The sequence below is a fragment of the Tamandua tetradactyla genome, chromosome 1 (genome assembly GCF_023851605.1).
Source record: "Tamandua tetradactyla isolate mTamTet1 chromosome 1, mTamTet1.pri, whole genome shotgun sequence".
NCBI classification, from domain to species: Eukaryota; Metazoa; Chordata; class Mammalia; order Pilosa; family Myrmecophagidae; genus Tamandua; species Tamandua tetradactyla.
The window spans coordinates 21361886-21380997 of NC_135327.1; the positions used below are offsets into that span (position 1 = coordinate 21361886).

General features: G+C 36.7%; 1 protein-coding gene across 7 annotated transcripts in view; it reads right to left on the bottom strand.

Moving 5' to 3' along the window:
- The window catches only part of TPX2 (TPX2 microtubule nucleation factor), a 98213-nt gene that overhangs the window by 26792 nt on the left and 52309 nt on the right, over window positions 1-19112 (bottom strand). For 5 of the 7 annotated variants that reach the window (XR_013156036.1, XM_077111912.1, XM_077111911.1 and 2 more), the window contains 6 exons: window positions 11720-11845; window positions 9532-9653; window positions 8418-8563; window positions 7249-7420; window positions 2033-2171; window positions 1129-1345 (listed from right to left, as the gene is read on the bottom strand). Coding sequence is in view for 6 of the 7 variants with exons in the window: in XM_077111912.1 (XP_076968027.1) it covers window positions 1129-1345; window positions 2033-2171; window positions 7249-7420; window positions 8418-8563; window positions 9532-9653; window positions 11720-11845 (922 nt within the window). In the remaining variant the exon portion in view is untranslated. The remainder of the gene's footprint in view (window positions 1-1128; window positions 1346-2032; window positions 2172-7248; window positions 7421-8417; window positions 8564-9531; window positions 9654-11719; window positions 11846-19112) is intronic. The other 2 variants (XM_077111913.1, XM_077111915.1) reach the window with 2 other exon arrangements.

The window sequence follows — 19112 nt, forward strand, 5'->3', positions numbered from 1 at the left end:
AGGGAGGGTAGATGGAAATACTAGTGGTCAACGAGAAGGAGAGATAAGGGGTATGGTATATATAAGTTTTTTTCCTTTATCTCTTAGTACCTAGACATAAGTCGAATCAAATGAGTGTGAGGGTAGGGCTTCCCATTGCATAGAAATATGTATTAAAAACACCTTCACCACTTACACAGGTGCTTTCCACTGTAAATATTTTCCAATTGCAGCATCTATTCCTGATTGCTTATTTTCTGTAAAATAATGACTACAAGCCCATCACCAAATTACAACCCACTTCTCTAATCTAGTTTCAATTTACTCCCCTTTATAGACAGATCTCTTTTTTTCAGCTTAACTGGACCATTCACAATTCCCAGTAGATATTCTATGTATCCAAACTTCAGGCTCTTTCGCATGTAATTCCATGGCATCTAATGCTCTACCTCACCAACTCTGCTAGTCCAAATCCTACCACATATTGGAAAGGCAGTATAACAAAGTGTTAAGAGCCAGAATGCCTGGATTCTTATCCTTGTTCCATCATTTACTAGGTGATAACTAAAATGACTCATCTGAAGGAGCTGTTAAAATTCATGACCTAATATAATTATAATAACATATTTTTTTGTCAAGTGTACCAAAGGTACCACACTAATACAAAATGTTAATAATAGGGATAATTGTGTGTGTGTGGGGTGATATATGGGATCGCTGTACTTTTTGCACATGTTTTTTCTATAAACCTACAATGCTTTAATAATTTTTTTTTTTAAATCATGGGCTAATATATGAAAAGGATTTACAGCAGTATCTGGCACATAGCAAAATGATCAGCAATGATGCATTACCTGACCCCTCTATCTTGAAGACATCATTCTCTCATCTAAAGTCCTATCATACTTTTAATTGTCATCTATCTCAGAACACTTCTGCTTCATTTTGTTTTACATACACATATGTCTCCCATACTGGACTTTGGTTTTCTGAGAGGAAAATCCACTCCTGATATATCTCTTTATCACTATAGCTCCTAAAATAACTCTTTGCTCATAATGCCTACTCAAACATTTGTGAATCGGTGGATACTTGATTATGAACAAGACACTTCTGTCAGCAGGCAGAGTCTTAACCACAACATCTTACCACAACATCTTCCAAGATCTTAGTAGGGCAAGGTCTGGAATGAAATTCAAAGTGTTCATCCTCTGATTTCTTCTTTGATTCTCTTTCCTGGATCCTTTTCTCAATTTCTAAATCGAAGCCAACAGGCTGAGTGGGTGGCTTCACGGGTGGTTTCTTGGGCAAAATGGGTCCCCCTTCAAGAATTCTGGGATCAAGTTCCCGTGCTTTGAATTTGTACCTGTGAGGTGGGGTTTAAATGACAATCACAAATATATTTTTATTAAATAAAATGAGAACTACACAAATAACAAAGTGACCAAAACCAGAAAAAGAGTAATCACTGTGATCACCCATTGAGTATGGCAAAATTTCAACTCTCTCCACTACCATTATCTCTACCTTTAAAGCAAAGAATTAATGAGACAGTCTAACGTAATACCACTGTAAAGATTAAAGGTTTTCCTCACATGGTAATTTCTCCCTCTCAAAACAACCACAAAAAGGAATGGATAAAGGATATAGGAGAAGAACTCCAGTCCTAACCACATTAATTTCCAGTTTTTTCCACTGATAATAGCCGTAACAATCCCTTCAGTAACCATAAAGAGTTAAGTTCTAACTAAACTAATCTCAGAGAAGACTTCTAACAGCCTTTTTAATTGAAATTTTAAGTTTATCTGCCCAACTTCTATATTAATTTTGTTTTTTGTTTTAACCAATTCATACTCTAGAAAATCTCTACATTACCACTTTCAGTCCTTTAATCAAAGAGGCAGGGGCACAGATGCAGAGCTGGCAGCACCTACAACTCAAATGCCATCAACTTCTATGAAAAGAAAAATAGCAACTGTCCTCCCTTATAGAACTGAGAAGAAAATAAATAGATTCCTAGAACTCTTCCTCAAATATTCCCAGAGGGACATACTGCTGTATTTTCTCGAGCTCTTCGGCTTCCTGATCAGCTGTACTTTTGCAGGTCACAGGTCTTGCACGCTGTTTGGTTTGCAGTTTAGGAGTCTGTGGGTCTGTAGAGATCTTGACCACAGATTTGGAGGGTAGGAAGTCTGCAAACAGAGAACACTGACAATCACCTAACTCCCCAAAGTCCAGTTTACCTAAAAGTAGTGACTCAACTAGGTAGCCCAGAGATGGATAAACAAACTATAAAGTCACTGGTCCTCTATATTCAGCTCAGCTCCTGTAAGTCAGCCTGGCAAACATTCAGTCCCTTCTTCCCTATCACTCTTTATTGAAGGGTATAGCAGCTTTTGGATAAACTTCGCTAAATCATCTTTTGAACTCAAATTCCACTCATGTCTGATGGAGATGTACTTCCTTTTTATTGAAGATGCTAACTATTTCGCTTGTTTTGACTGTGCTGGTCTAAAACTGTTGTGTATCCCAGAAAAGCCATTTTCTTTCAATCTTGATCTCTCAATCCAATCTTGTGGGGCCAGACCTATTGTTTAAGGCAAAACCTTTGATTAGATTGTTTCCGTGGAGATCAGCCCACTCACTTTAGGGTGTGGGCTTTTGATTAAATTACTTCTATGGAGATGTGACATGCCCAATTGTAGATGTGGCTTAGATTAGATGGAAATGTGATTTTGCCCATTCAAGGTGGGTCTTCATTAGTTTACCAAGTCTTTTAAAAGAGGGGACATTTTGGAGAAAGCACAGTTGCTTCAGAGCTGACAGAGACACATGTGTTTTCATATGCAGAAGCCCCAGGAGATGCCAGGAGCCGAGAGAACCAACAGAAGCTAGACAGGAACCAGAGCCGACAGAGATGCAGACATTTGGAGATGCTGTTGGAGTGCCAAAAGAGAGAACAAATACCTAGATATGGATATGTCCAGATACAGAGGTCAGCAGATGTCACCATGTGCTTTCCCATGAGATGCGAAGCAAGTCAGAACCTAGAGTTGTGTGCCAGAGGAACAAAGTGAAGGGCCCCAGATGCTGAGAGAGGATATCACTGGCATAAGAAGCTAGAAGCAACAGAACCAGAAACAAGGACCAGCAGACACCAACCATGTGCCTTCCCACATGACAGACATCGGCCTTTCTTGAGTCACAGTGTCTTTCTTTGGATGCCGTAGTTTGGACATATTTATGGCCTTAGAACTGTAAACTTGTAATTTAATAAATTTCCTTTCTAAAGGTCATTCCACTTCTAGTATATTGCATTCCAGCAGCACTGAGCAAACTAAAAAACTGACAAAAGATTTTTGCTTATTCCATTTTCACAATAAGTCCCTTCTAAAGATGATTTACTACCAATTTTATCAACTCTCTAAAAGCATCTACATGAAAGCATCAAAATCACCTACTGTAGAAAGTAAAATACAGAAAATAAAAATCTACATTAAACCATAAGTACATGGAATCTTGAATAGGGCATGAGATCTTGTCTAGGTTAGTTTAGTGTGAAGCCCCAATGTATCTGAGTGTAATTTGGGCATGAATAAAACAGTATTTGCAGAGTCCCCTTGGGAAACTGGGGAGAAAGGAGGAAAGATTAAACTTCACCGTTTGGAGAATTCTTGATATTTTTGCAAGTAGGGGGGACAACCAAATCAATAGGCTGAGCCCTCAATTTTAGGGTTTGACCCTATGAAACTTATTAATGCAAAGGATAAGCCAAGCCTACTGATAATTATGCCTAAGGGTCACCCCTAGAGAACCTCTGCTGCTGCTCAGATGTGGCCTTCCTCTCTAAGCCAACTCAGCAGGTGAATTCACTGCCCTCTTTCCAAATGTGTCATGACTCCCAGGGGTGTAAATCACCCTGGGAACATAGGACAGAACTCCTGGGTAGAGTCAGGACCCAGTATCATGGGATTGAGAGCCTTCCTGACCAAAAAGGGGAAGAGAGAAATGAGACAAAATAAAGTTTCAGTGGCTGACAGATTTCAGAGTCAAGAGGTTGTCCTGGAGATTATCCGCATGTATTATACAGATATTTCTTTTTAATTTATGATGTATTGGAATGGCTCGAGGGAAGTACGTGAAACTGTTGAGCTGTGTTTAAGTAGCCTTGATTCTTTTTTTTTTTTAATTAATGGAACAAAAGAAATTAACCCAACATTTAGAAATCATACCATTCTACATATGCAATCAGTAATTCTTAACATCATCACATAGATGCATGATCATAATTTCTTAGTACATTTGCATCGGTTTAGAAGAACTAGCAACACAACCGAAGAAGATATAGAATGTTAATATAGAGAAAAAATAAAAGTAATAATAGTAAAAACAAAACAAAACAAAGCAAAACAAAAACCTATAGCTCGGATGCAGCTTCATTCAGTGTTTTAACATGATTACTTTACAATTAGGTATTATTGTGCTGTCCATTTTGAGTTTTTGTATCTAGTCCTGTTGCACAGTCTGTATCCCTTCAGCTCCAATTACCCATTATCTTACCCTGTTTCTAACTCCTGATGGACTCTGTTACCAATGACATATTCCAAGTTTATTCTCGAATGTCGATTCACATCATTGGGACCATACAGTATTTGTCTTTTAGTTTTTGGCTGGACTCACTCAGCATAATATTCTCTAGGTCCATCCATGTTATTACATGCTTCATAGGTTTATCCTGTCTTAAAGCTGCATAATATTCCATCGTATGTATATACCACAGTTTGTTTAGCCACTCATCTGTTGACGGACATTTTGGCTGTTTCCATCTCTTTGCAATTGTAAATAACGCTGCTATAAACATTGGTGTGCAAATGTCCGTTTGAGTTTTTGCCCTTAATTTCTTTGAGTAGATTCCCAGCAATGGTATTGCCGGGTCGTATGGCAATTCTATATTCAGCTTTTTGAGGAACCGCCAAACTGCCTTCCACAGTGGTTGCACCATTTGACATTCCCACCAACAGTGGATAAGTGTGCCTCTTTCTTCGCATCCTCTCCAGCACTTGTCATTTTCTGTTTTGTTGATAATGGCCATTCTGGTGGGTGTGAGATGATATCTCATTGTGGTTTTGATTTGCATTTCTCTAATGGCCAGGGACATTGAGCATCTCTTCATGTGCCTTTTGGCCATTTGTATTTCCTCTTCTGAGAGGTGTCTGTTCAAGTCTTTTTCCCATTTTGTAATTGGGTTGGCTGTCTTTTTGTTGTTGAGTTGAACAATCTCTTTATAAATTCTGGATACTAGACCTTTATCTGATATGTCATTTCCAAATATTGTCTCCCATTGTGTAGGCTGTCTTTCTACTTTCTTGATGAAGCTCTTTGATGCACAAAAGTGTTTAATTTTGAGGAGTTCCCATTTATTTATTTCCTTCTTCAGTGCTCTTGCTTTAGGTGTAAGGTCCATAAAACCGCCTCCAATTGTAAGATTCATAAGAAGTAGCCTTGATTCTTAAAGACAATTATATAATGATACAGTTCTTACAATTTGACTGTATGATTGTGAAAACTTTGTGTTTGGTGCTCCTTTTATCTAGGGTATGGACAGATGAGTAAAAAAAATATGTGTATAAATAAGTAATAGGGGGGATAAGTGGTAAAATAAATTGGGTAGGTTGAAATACTAGTGGTCAAGGAGAGGGAGGGATAAGGGGTATGGTATGTATGAGTTTTTTCCTTTTATTTCTTTTTCTGGAGTGATGCAAATGCTCTATAAGTGATTACGGTGATGAATACACAGCTATGTGATGATATTGTGAGCCACTGACTGTACACCATATATGGACTGTAAGTGTATGAAGATGTGTCAATAAAAATTTTTAAAAAAGCAAACATGTCAAAGCATCCATATTAAGAACACCCCCAGCATTCACAGAAAAGAAATTATTGATTTACCTGGACAGGGGCAACCTAATCAATTTGCATAATTACTTAAAATAAGTCCTCTAACTTACGTCTTATCACTTTACAGTGGGAGATAGAAAACAAATCTATTTATTCTAGAAATAACTCATGCATCAAAGATATACATAATCAATATTTAGGTGTAACTGTAAAACATTCTAAATAAAAATTACTGAATATTATATTTCTTTCTATTCACTGGGACCAGAATCTAATGTATTATTTGCAAATTTACGTTTAATATGTAAATTTACATTAGAACAAAAAAGGCATTTCCAATATTTTCATAATATAAAATGTTTCATAATCATTTTGGCCAGTAGAACATAATAACAATACGGAGAAATGCCATTCTTGAAAGGAAGTTGTCTGGCTACCTAATACAGAGCTAAATAATGCCTACGCAAGGGCAGAAAAAAAATCAGAGAGCCTCAAAGGTAAAACAACTATATTCTGCATTATTCAGAATACTAGCTTTCTATTCTCAACAACTATTTTATATTTTACTACTCTTCGAGCTTCTTTACCTTCCTTTCCTCATCTGCTTATCACTAAATCTACAAACCCACCAGTATTTGTACCCATCCTTCTCAAACTTCTATGCTCACTTCAAAGAACAATCATTCCACCTGTGCTAAGAGTCCTTGTCCTCTCTGCCTGCTCAGGGATTAATCCCCCTGGCTACCTCCTCTCTCTACTGTACTTTCAACTTCTTTATCTCTGCCAGATACTTCTTAGTATTCAGACATCCTGTACTTATCCCCCACCTCCTTTGCCTCTCACATCTCCCACCACATCCAAAGTACTTACCAGAATTTATAATGACTTATTTGACTCTTTCACCAAATTAAAACCTAATGTCTTGCAGCACCAAAGTTCATTTTGTTCACTTGTATATCCCCTGCTCTCAACACAGTACCTGGCCTATTACAGTAAAAAAGTTACTGAATTGCTGAATAAAAAAGCAAACAACCTTAAATGAAGTGGCTTCATACATTTTCTATTGGCAAGTAAATGCACTGTGACGCTTTAAAATACAGCAAAGACATCCTTAGCATGTATTCATGTCTTAGGTTACCTCGCTTCCTCTTGGCCAATCATTGACCAGAGGATCACGATGGTTGGTGGGAATATGTGGACAGACAGCTTCGTGGTTTGAGAAAAGCTAAACTAAGTATCAGCTGTCTGCATATAGTCACATGGCCATACTTCAGTTCAAAAGCTAAGATACAACTAAAGGCATATCCATGCCTAAGACGCAGACAAAGGGAATTCTAGGGTTATCTAAGATATTGATAGGGAACTTACTAATATCATCCTTCTTGCTCCTCAAGTGATATCTGTTAGGGGTTCGTTTATGGAAGGCTTCAACTTGCTGTGCAAGGGACACATACGAAGAAGCTGCTTCATCAAATGTTCTTTTCTTTCCTTGGGACAGGTTGAAAGGCTTAATGATGGTGCATCCCTTAGACACTCGGGCCTGTAAACAGAGTTGTTCCTCAAATGAAATATTACAGAAGAATTCAGATCTACCATAATCATGCATTTAGTACAGAGGATAGAAAGAAAAGGGGTCTGTATAAACCAAGATTATTCCTCTTAAGATTATCAGTCCTAGAAAAAGGATTATAACTTTTCCATCTCTTAAAAAAAGGAAGAAAGGATCTAGCACCTAACAAATTTGGTGTGCTCTGCAATTACATGAGGTTATTTTTCCAAAGCGTTTTGATGCATTTAAGAACAAGCTTTCTTAGAATTAGAAGGAGGGGGAAAAAGCTGCAAAGGAATTCCATTTCCAAACCCATTAAATAAGAATGACTGGGCTTCTGGGCAGGTCATGCAGCTGCCTGAATCAGAATCTTTCCATACAGCCTCCAGAAAATGGACTGAAAACGCCTACTCTGGATTATTAATTTTGATGTGATTAGTTATCTGATTGGAAGCAAAAATCTTCAAAGACTATATTTCAAAGGAAGAAGCACAATTCCAGCGTTTAAGAACTGAAGTGACTTCAACTAACAATGACATTGACTGAAAGGCAAGTATTACCACTATTATTACTGTTTTATTAATGGTCTGGAAGCAAAATTGTACAAAATCTGAGCAGTCTACCCCAATATCATCTGTCCCATAAGACCTGTTATATTTTTGCAGATTACTTAGCAGACTAAAGTTTTTCTAAGAATGCTTTAGCAGCAGAAATGCCTATACCTACAATTTGTCAAACGTAATTCTATGTTTTATGTACAGTCTCAATTTAATTTTCACAGCAACTTGATAAGATGGTTCCCAGGGAGTAGAATACTTTGTCCAAGATCACAAAATCAATGGGATAAAGTGTGAATTAAGATTGATTTTTTACTCAAAACATATGCTTCTCTCAAATATACTATTAACAAGTAGAGAGCACAAATGCTACACTTGAAATCCCACCTGAATTAGTAATAATGGAATATTCACTTAGTCCATCAACTTACAGGAGATGGTGGATGCTTTCGCAGCTCAGATGTAAAGTTCACTTCCTTATATTGCTCCTGGTTCTTAGGTTTGATTCGCTCATCTGTGCAGAAGTGGAAGTCAACTGCTTTGGTTACCTGGTTGACTGATTTCTTCACAGGTTGCCCTGAAAAGTAGAATAAAACACACAAGTAACACTAGGTATAGAGAATATCAGTAAATCCCCTTTAATTCCAGTCCTTTTATTATGTCTAGTACCATAAATCTAAGTTTGTTTGCTATTTACTTCTAACCCAAACCTTGAAATAGTCCCTAGAGGCACTGATATTTGTGTCCAATTCATTGACTGCTATCGGGTTTGAGGCCCTTCGGTCAGATGCAAACTGTATAGAGGTAGCACAGAGGAGAAAAATCCCACCTCCCAGATGTGGTCATCATTCTGGAAAAAAGAGTAACTGGAATACTTTTAATAGAAAAAGCAATTGATTGACTATAAGAGCACACTAACTCAGCATCTCTAAGAATGAAACCCTGTGAATTACAGGGGTGCTTTTTCAACCTCTGTCCCCAGTAAGCAGGGCTTTATAGCTTTGATGCCACCAGTAACAACTCTATGCCTCTTCAGTTACCTCAGTCATACTTTTCCTCCACAGCTACCATTGGATTTGACTTCGCTTTCTTTCTCTCTACTTAGGATAAAGTGAAAAAAATTGACCTGCCCAGTTGCTTTGTCCTTCATTGCAACTCTAGTTCCTTCTTTTTGTTATACAAAGAAAAGAATTAGGAAGAAAAGGCAAGGAGGAATTAGTTCTACTCAAAGAAATGAGAGAAGGTCTCATGGAGAAAGGTTTCAAATGATAGATATCACTTCTGGTCAGAGATGGAGAGAAACAGCATGCCCGAAGAAAGGGCCAATGAATATAAAATGTTCTGAGGAATGATCATTAGGATATAAATGAAACCGATGTCCAGCCTTCTAAATACATCTTTTTGTGCTGACTACTGACCTGAAAAGGCTTTTTGGCTCCAGAGGTCCAAAAAAAACCCCTACCAGGATTATAAGATGTACACCTCATAAATCTGACCAAGCCTGATTCCAACCTGTTTCTACAAGAGCAAGCTGATCCAACTGACCTGTTCCTGCAAGAGCAAATTTCTTGAATTCTTCATTCTTCTTCCGCATCTCAACCACCTCTTGCTGCATTTTCATTCTTTTCTCCAATTCTTGTTCCTCAGTACTTTTCAGAACTTTCTGCCTAGAGGAAAAATCAGTAAAGGAGAAAGAGAAAGAAAAAAAGGGCTCAGTGATTTAAGAGAATCTAAAGGCATTGTACAGATTAAATTTTAATGCAGTGATTAAATAAACCAACAAAACCAAAAAGCATTACCTAATAAATAGATTTAGATTTAATAAATAACACTAGGAAAAAATTAAGGCACACACTTTATGCCAAAATATTAAAGAAATTTCAGAAAAAAATAGCTAAAATAGACAACAGAAGAAATTACAAAAGGTACACAGATCTGACTACATAGCATCTATGGCACAAGAATAAACTATTAGCAAAATGAAAAAAATACTGAAACAAATATGGCAATGGGTTAATAGACATAAAATATATAGTATGATACAGTGACGCTAACTAAGGTTCAAATCCCAACCCTATCATTTCATTTGCTGGCTAAGTGATACTGAGAAAACATTTGATCCTTAAGTCTCTGTTTTCTCCTATGAAAATAGGGAAAATAAATCCTCACAATAAATCCTCACTGTCACAGAATGTATGTGCCTATTATAACAGATGTTGCTGAAGTGCCTGACATATAATAATAATTCAATATAAGTGGCCATTATTATTAATGAGAATATCACTAAGACCATTTGTAAATAAATGAAAAAAAGAAACAGACAATTACACAACAGGAAATACAAGTTTAAAATAAGAATAACAATGATACAAACTTGTCAGCAAAAATAAAAGTTAAAATAATTTAATGCCATTTCATTTTATAACTAAATTTGAAATCACTTTAAAAGTAAGAAAAAAAATCAGTGCAGATGAGACTATGAGGAAAACACTCATTCAATGTTGATGGCGTAAATTAGCACATTTCTTTCAGAAACAAAAGAGGCAATAAATATCAACAGCCATAAAATCATTCAGACCCTTTGATCAAGGAATTTCTCTATTCTTATCTTAAGAGAGTACTCCAAGAAAAGGCTCTGCCAACGAAGATGTTTACTGAAGTATTTCTTATAATATGGAAGGAAACTATATTTTCAACAGAAAATGGTTAAATGCAACTTAATAGAATATTAAAAATACAGCACAAAAAGAATAATGTGAAGATTCTGTACTAGCACAGAAAAAATGAAAGTGAAATACTGTCATGCTGAGTGAATAAAGAAGAACCTAAAGGTTGTTTATACACAGAATGTGAAAATGTATACATTTACTTGAATAAGCATCAAAGGGAGCTTGAAAAATGAAAACTCTTAAATTTAGGTAATAAGAAACTTTAACTTTTTCCTTGTATATTTATCTTAAATTTACTTTAATAACACATTTTTCTTAATGTTTAATACCTGTACAACACCCCCCACACACTACCAGGAGCATTAAACCATTTATCTTATCATAGTCACAGCTTTATGACTTTTCCTAGGCTGCATGTGTATCAACCTGACTCCAGATGTACTCATTTGTAATATGGAAGACAGCTACTTGTTTCCCCATATCTATTCCACCTTTCTTCTTACTAACAGAACCCCAATTTTGCTTTAGGTGGCAATGTACCAAACTAAAAGTATTGCACTTGCTTCCACAAGCTTTACAGCAACTAGGAAAGATATTCAAGTGACAGTTTGGGCAAGTGTGATACAATTTAAGGGTTTCTGGAGAAGATTTTATTTTCCTGATATGGGTGATGCTCCCTCTTCCTTTACAATATGCTCCTCCTTCACTTGAACATGGATGGGATACCTAGAGATATAGCAGCTATCTGGTGACAATGAGGCAACAAGCATAAGGAAAAAGCTAAGAAACACAGAGTAGCCATCTTAAGCAACAAGCATTAAAAAAAAAAAAAAGCTAAGACTCAGACATGGTAGCCCTAAGATTATTCAACTGCTAAACCAAAGCTAGCAATAAACTACTTTTAGATTTCCGTGAAGAAATAAATTACTATTGTTTAAACTACTCTAGTCAAACAGACTATTACTTGCAGCAAAATACATTAAACCTATGAAGACAAGAATATGTTCTGCTTGCTATTGAACGTGGAAGCATCTATGCTAAATGATAGGAACTGTGCTACTTACACTTTCATTTTTTTGGAGGGTGGAATTTCATTACTAGCAGGAGTGGTACATCTCTTGGCTTTCATTTTTGCATGGTGATTTTGTTTCTGTTCCAAATCCTTCTGAGCAGAGAGCCTAATAGATCTTCTATGGCAAAATAATTGATAAAATTTGCTTGTTATGAGTATAATTACTAAAGATATGAATACATTCCACAGGAATGTGAAAGTATGTTAAATTACAACGGGCTATAAAGTACATGACACAAAAACCAACAGAACTAAAGGGAGAAATAGACATATCTAAAATCATATTTGGTGATACCAACACATATCTCTCAGTGATTGATATAAATAGACAAAAATTCAGGAAGGACATAGATCTAAAAGACACTACACCCAGGAATTGAAGAACACACTTTCTATTCAATTGTGTTTACCAGTAAAGACGATATGCCAAAGACAAAAAATAAGTTATTAATAAATATCAAAAGACTGAAACTTACAGAGTATATATATTCCCTGATCATAATAGTATGAAATTAGAAATCAATTACATTAAAATATACAGAAAATATTTGTAACAAAACAGATGAAGGACCTAAATGTGAAGGCTAAAACTATAAAACTCTTAAAAGAAAACATAGGTATAAATCTTCTTGATCTTGGATGGGCAATGGTTTCTTAGATGTAACACCAAAAGCACACAGAACAAAAGAAAAAGTAGCCTAAATGGACTTCAAAAAACTCTGACTCATAATTCCTGATATTCTCACAAGCAGTGGAGACCACCAAAGCAATAGGACGAGTCCTCAATCTTAGGGTTTGCTCATATTAAACTTAATCCCGCAAAGGAGAAACTAAGCCTACTTAAAATTAGGCCTAAGAGTCACCCCCCCAGAGAACCTGTTTTGTTGCTCAGATGTGGCGTCTCTCTCTCAGCCAATACAACAAGCAAATTCACTGCTCTCCCCATCTCTACGTGGGGCATGACTCCCAGGGGTGGGGACCTTCTTGGTAACATGGGACAGAAATCCTAGTATGAGCTGGGACTCAGCATCAAGGGATTGAGAAAACCTTCTCAACTATAAGGGGAAAGAACGAAATGAGACAAAATGAAGTGTCAATGGCTGAGAAGTTCCAGAGTCAAGAAGTTATCCTGGGACTTCCGGAGAAGATGGCGGCTTAGTAAGACACGCGGGTCTTAGTTCCTCCTCCAGAACAGCAACTAAAGAAACAGAAACAATACGAAACAGCTCCCGGAGCCATGACAGAGACCAAAAAGACAGCATACCCCATTCTGGAACAGCTGAACGGGCAGGGAGAATCCGCTGCGGTGAGATACTCGAGGGGCGCGCGTTTTCTCGGCCGGGACGGTTGGAGACTGGGGTCCCCTCCACACATGTGGCTCCCCAGTCTGACTGGGAACGTTGGATAGCGGGGCCCTCCCGCTACACTTGGCGTCTCGGGCCAGCTGGGCAATTTGGACCGTCACTCCCCCAAGCCGCAGCAGCCAGCGAACCCCCCTCCACACGCGGTTTCCCGGGCCGACTGCGAGATTCGGACTGGCAAGTTAAAGGAGCCACAGCATCTTTTACTGGTGGGACCCGCAGACAGACAAGCGCCACGAGCGCCACCTACTGGGCAGGAAAAGAAAAACAGAGCCCAGAGATTTCACAGAAAAACCTTTCAACCAGCCAGATCCCACACCCAAGGAAATCTGATCAAATGCCCAGACACTAGCAGAAAATAATGGATGACGCTCGGAAAATTGAAGATATGGCCCAGTCAAAGGAACAAACCAAAGTTCAAATGAGATACAGGAGCTGAGACAACTAATGCTGAATATACGAACAGAAATGGAAAAACTCTTCAAAAACCAAATCAATAAATTGAGGGAGGACATGAAGAAGACATGGGCTGAACAAAAAGAAGAAATAGAAAATCTGAAAAAACAAATCACAGAACTTATGGGAGTGAAGGACAAAGAAGAAAAAATGGAAAAAACAATGGATACCTACAATGGTAGATCTAAAGAGACAGAAGCTACAATTAGTGAACTGGAGGATGGAACATCTGAATTCCAAAAAGAAACAGAAACTATAGGGAAAAGAATGGAAAAACTTGAGCAGGGGATCAGGGAACTGAATGACAATATGAAGTGCATAAATATATGTGTAGTGGGTGTCCCAGAAGGAGAAGAGAAGGGAAAAGGAGGAGAAAAACTAATGGAAGAAATTATCACTGAAAATTTCCCAACTCTTATGAAAGACCTAAAATTACATATCCAAGAAATGCAGCGCACCCCAAAGAGAATAGACCCAAATAGGCGTTCGCCAAGACACTTACTAGTTAGAATGTCAGAGGTCAAAGAGAAAGAGAGGATCTTGAAAGCAGCAAGAGAAAAACAATCTGTCACATACAAGGGAAACCCAATAAGACTATGTGTAGATTTCTCAGCAGAAACCATGGAAGCTAGAAGACAGTGGGATGATATATTTAAATTACTAAAAGAGAAAAACTGCCAACCAAGACTCCTATATCCAGCAAAATTGTCCTTCAAAAATGAAGGAGAAATTAAAACATTTATAGACAAAAGGTCACTGAGAGAATTTGTGACGAAGAGACCAGCTCTGCAAGAAATACTAAAGGGAGCATTAGAGTCAGATACAAAAAGACAGAAGAGAGAGGTATGGAGAAGAGTGTAGAAAGAAGGAAAATCAGATATGATATATATAATACAAAAGGCAAAATGTTAGAGGAAAATATTATCCAAATAGTAATAACACTAAATGTCAATGGACTAAATTCCCCAATCAAAAGACATAGATTGGCAGAATGGATTGAAAAACAGGATCCTTCTATATGCTGTCTACAGGAAACACATCTTAGACCCAAAGATAAACATAGGTTGAAAGTGAAAGGTTGGGAAAAGATATTTCATGCAAATAACAACCAGAAAAGAGCAGGAGTGGCTACACTAATATCCAAGAAATTAGACTTCAAATGTAAAGCAGTTAAAAGAGACAAAGAAGGACACTATATACTAATAAAAGGAACAATTAAACAAGAAGACATAACAATCATAAATATTTACGCACAGAACCAGAAGGCCCCAAAATACGTGAGGAATACACTGCAAACACTGAAAAGGGAAATAGACTCATATACCATAATAGTTGGAGACTTCAATTCACCACTCTCATCAATGGACAGAACATCTAGACAGAGGATCAATAAAGAAATAGAGAATCTGAATATTACTATAAATGAGCTAGACTTAACAGACATTTATAGGACATTACATCCCACAACAGGAGGATACACCTTTTTCTCAAGTGCTCATGGATCATTCTCAAAGATAGACCATATGCTGGGTCACAAAGCAAGTCTTAACAAATTTAAAAAGATTGAAATCATACACAACACTTTCTCGGATCATAAAGGAATGAAGTTGGAAATCAATAATAGGCGGAGTGCCAGAAAATTCACAAATACGTGGAGGCTCAACAACACACTCTTAAACAACAAGTGGGTCAAAGAAGAAATTGCTAGAGAAATTAGCAAATACCTCGAGGCAAATGAAAATGAAAACACAACATATCAAAACTTATGGGACGCAGCAAAGGCAGTGCTAAGAGGGAAATTTATTGCCCTAAATGCCTATATCAGAAAAGAAGAAAAGGCAAAAATGCAGGAATTAACTATCCATTTGGAAGAACTGGAGAAAGAACAGCAAACTAATCCCAAAGCAAGCAAAAGGAAAGAAATAACAAAGATTAGAGCAGAAATAAATGAAATTGAAAACATGAAAACAATAGAGAAAATCAATAAGGCCAGAAGTTGGTTCTATGAGAAAATCAATAAGATTGATGGGCCCTTAGCAAGATTGACAAAAAGAAGAAGAGAGAGGATGCAAATAAATAAGATCAGAAATGGAAGAGGAGACATAACTACTGACCTCACAGAAATAAAGGAGGTAATAACAGGATACTATGAACAACTTTACGCTAATAAATACAACAATTTAGAGGAAATGGACGGGTTCCTGGAAAGACATGAACAACCAACTTTGACTCAAGAAGACATAGATGACCTCAACAAACCAATCACAAGTAAAGAAATTGAATCAGTCATTCAAAAGCTTCCTAAAAAGAAAAGTCCAGGACCAGACGGCTTCACATCTGAATTCTATCAAACATTCCAGAAAGAATTAGTACCAACTCTCCTCAAACTCTTCAAAAAAATCGAAGCGGAGGGAAAACTACCTAATCCATTCTATGAAGCCAACATCACCCTCATACCAAAACCAGGCAAAGATATTACAAAAAAAGAAAACTACAGGCTAATCTCTCTAATGAATATAGATGCAAAAATCCTCAATAAAATTCTAGCAAATCGTATCCAACAACACATTAAAAGAATTATACATCATGACCAAGTAGGATTCATCCCAGGTATGCAAGGATGGTTCAACATAAGAAAATCAATTAATGTAATACACCATATCAACAAATCAAAGCAGAAAAATCACATGATCATCTCAATTGATGCAGAGAAGGCATTTGACAAGATTCAACATCCTTTCCTGTTGAAAACACTTCAAAGGATAGGAATACAAGGGAACTTCCTTAAAATGATAGATGGAATATATGAAAAACCCACAGCTAATATCATCCTCAATGGGGAAAAATTGAAAACTTTCCCCCTAAGATCAGGAACAAGACAAGGATGTCCACTATCACCACTATTATTCAACATTGTGTTGGAGGTTCTAGCCAGAGCAATTAGGCAAGAAAAAGAAATACAAGGCATCAAAATAGGAAAGGAAGAAGTAAAACTATCACTGTTTGCAGATGATATGATACTATACGTCGAAAATCCGGAAAAATCCACAACAAAACTACTAGAGCTAATAAATGAGTACAGCAAAGTAGCAGGTTACAAGATCAACATTCAAAAATCTGTAGCATTTCTATACACTAGCAATGAACAAGCGGAGGGGGTAATCAAGAAACGAATCCCATTTACAATTGCAACTAAAAGAATAAAATACCTAGGAATAAATTTAACTAAAGAGACAAAAAAACTATATAAAGAAAACTACAAAAAACTGCTAAAAGAAATCACAGAAGACCTAAATAGATGGAAGGGCATACCGTGTTCATGGATTGGAAGACTAAATATAGTTAAGATGTCAATCCTACCTAAATTGATTTATGGATTCAATGCAATACCAATCAAAATCCCAACAACTTATTTTTCAGAAATAGAAAAACCAATAAGCAAATTTATCTGGAAGGGCAGGGTGCCCCGAATTGCTAAAAACATCTTGAGGAAAAAAAACGAAGCTGGAGGTCTTGCACTGCCTGACTTTAAGGCATATTATGAAGCCACAGTGGTCAAAACAGCATGGTATTGGCATAAAGATAGATATATCGACCAATGGAATCGAATAGAGTGCTCAGATATAGACCCTCTCATCTATGGACATTTGATCTTTGATAAGGCAGTCAAGACAACTCACCTGGGACAGAACAGTCTCTTCAACAAATGGTGCCTAGAGAACTGGATATCCATATGCAAAAGAATGAAAGAAGACCCATCTCTCACACCCTACACAAAAGTTAACTCAAAATGGATCAAAGATCTAAACATTAGGTCTAAGACCATAAAACAGTTAGAGGAAAATGTAGGGAGATATCTTATGAATCTTACAATTGGAGGCAGTTTTATGGACCTTAAACCTAAAGCAAGAGCACTGAAGAAGGAAATAAATAAATGGGAACTCCTCAAAATTAAACACTTTTGTGCATCAAAGAACTTCATCAAGAAAGTAGAAAGACAGCCTACACAATGGGAATCAATATTTGGAAATGACATATCAGATAAAGGTCTAGTATCCAGAATTTAAAATGAGATTGTTCAACTCAACAACAAAAAGACAGCCAACCCAATTACAAAATGGGAAAAAGACTTCAATAGACACCTCTCAGAGGAGGAAATACAAATGACCAAAAGGCACATGAAGAGATGCTCAATGTCCCTGGCCATTAGAGAAATGCAAATCAAAACCACAATGAGATATCATCTCACACCCACCAGAATGGCCATTATCAACAAAACAGAAAATGACAAGTGCTGGAGAGGATGCGAAGAAAGAGGCACACTTATCCACTGTTGGTGGGAATGTCAAATGGTGCAACCACTGTGGAAGGCAGTTTGGCAGTTCCTCAAAAAGCTGAATATAGAATTGCCATACGACCCAGCAATACCATTGCTGGGAATCTACTCAAAGGAATTAAGGGCAAAAACTCAAACGGACATTTGCACACCAATGTTTATAGCAGCGTTATTTACAATTGCAAAGAGATGGAAGCAGCCAAAATGTCCATCAACAGACGAGTGGCTAAACAAACTGTGGTATATACATACGATGGAATATTATGCAGCTTTAAGGCAGGATAAACTTATGAAGCATGTAATAACATGGATGGACCTAGAGAACATTATGCTGAGTGAGTCTAGCCAAAAACTAAAAGACAAATACTGTATGGTCCCAATGATGTGAATCGACACTCGAGAATAAACTTGGAATATGTCATTGGTAACAGAGTTCAGCAGGAGTTAGAAACAGGGTAAGATAATGGGTAATTGGAGCTGATGGGATACAGACTGTGCAATAGGACTAGATACAAAAACTCAAAAATGGACAGCACAATAATACCTAAGTGTAAAGTAATCATGTTAAAACACTGAATGAAGCTGCACCCGAGCTATAGGTTTTTGTTTTGCTTTGTTTTGTTTTGTTCTTACTATTATTACTTTTATTTTTTTCTCTATATTAACATTCTATATCTTTTTCGGTTATATTGCTAGTTCTTCTAAACCGATGCAAATGTACTAAGAAACGATGATCATGCATCTATGTGATGATGTTAAGAATTACTGATTGCATATGTAGAATGGTATGATTTCTAAAAAAAAAAAAAAAAAAATGGAGAGCACAATACTACCTAATTGTAATGTAATTATGTTAAAACACTGAATGAAGCTGCATCTGAGCTATAGTTGTTTTTTTATATATTTTTTTATTTTTATTTTTTCTCTATATTATCATTTTATTTCTTTTTCTGTTGTCTTGCTATTTCTTTTTCTAAATCGATGCATATGTACTAAGAAATGATGATCATACATCTATGTGATGATATTAAGAATTACTGATTGCATATGTAGAATGGAATGATTTCTAAATGTTGTGCTAGTTAATTTTTTTCATTAATAAAAAAAAAGTAAAAAAAAAAATGAAGGAGAAATTAAAACATTTATAGACAAAAAGTCACTGAGAGAATTTGTGACCAAGAGACCAGCTCTGCAAGAAATACTAAAGGGAGCACTAGAGTCAGATACGAAAA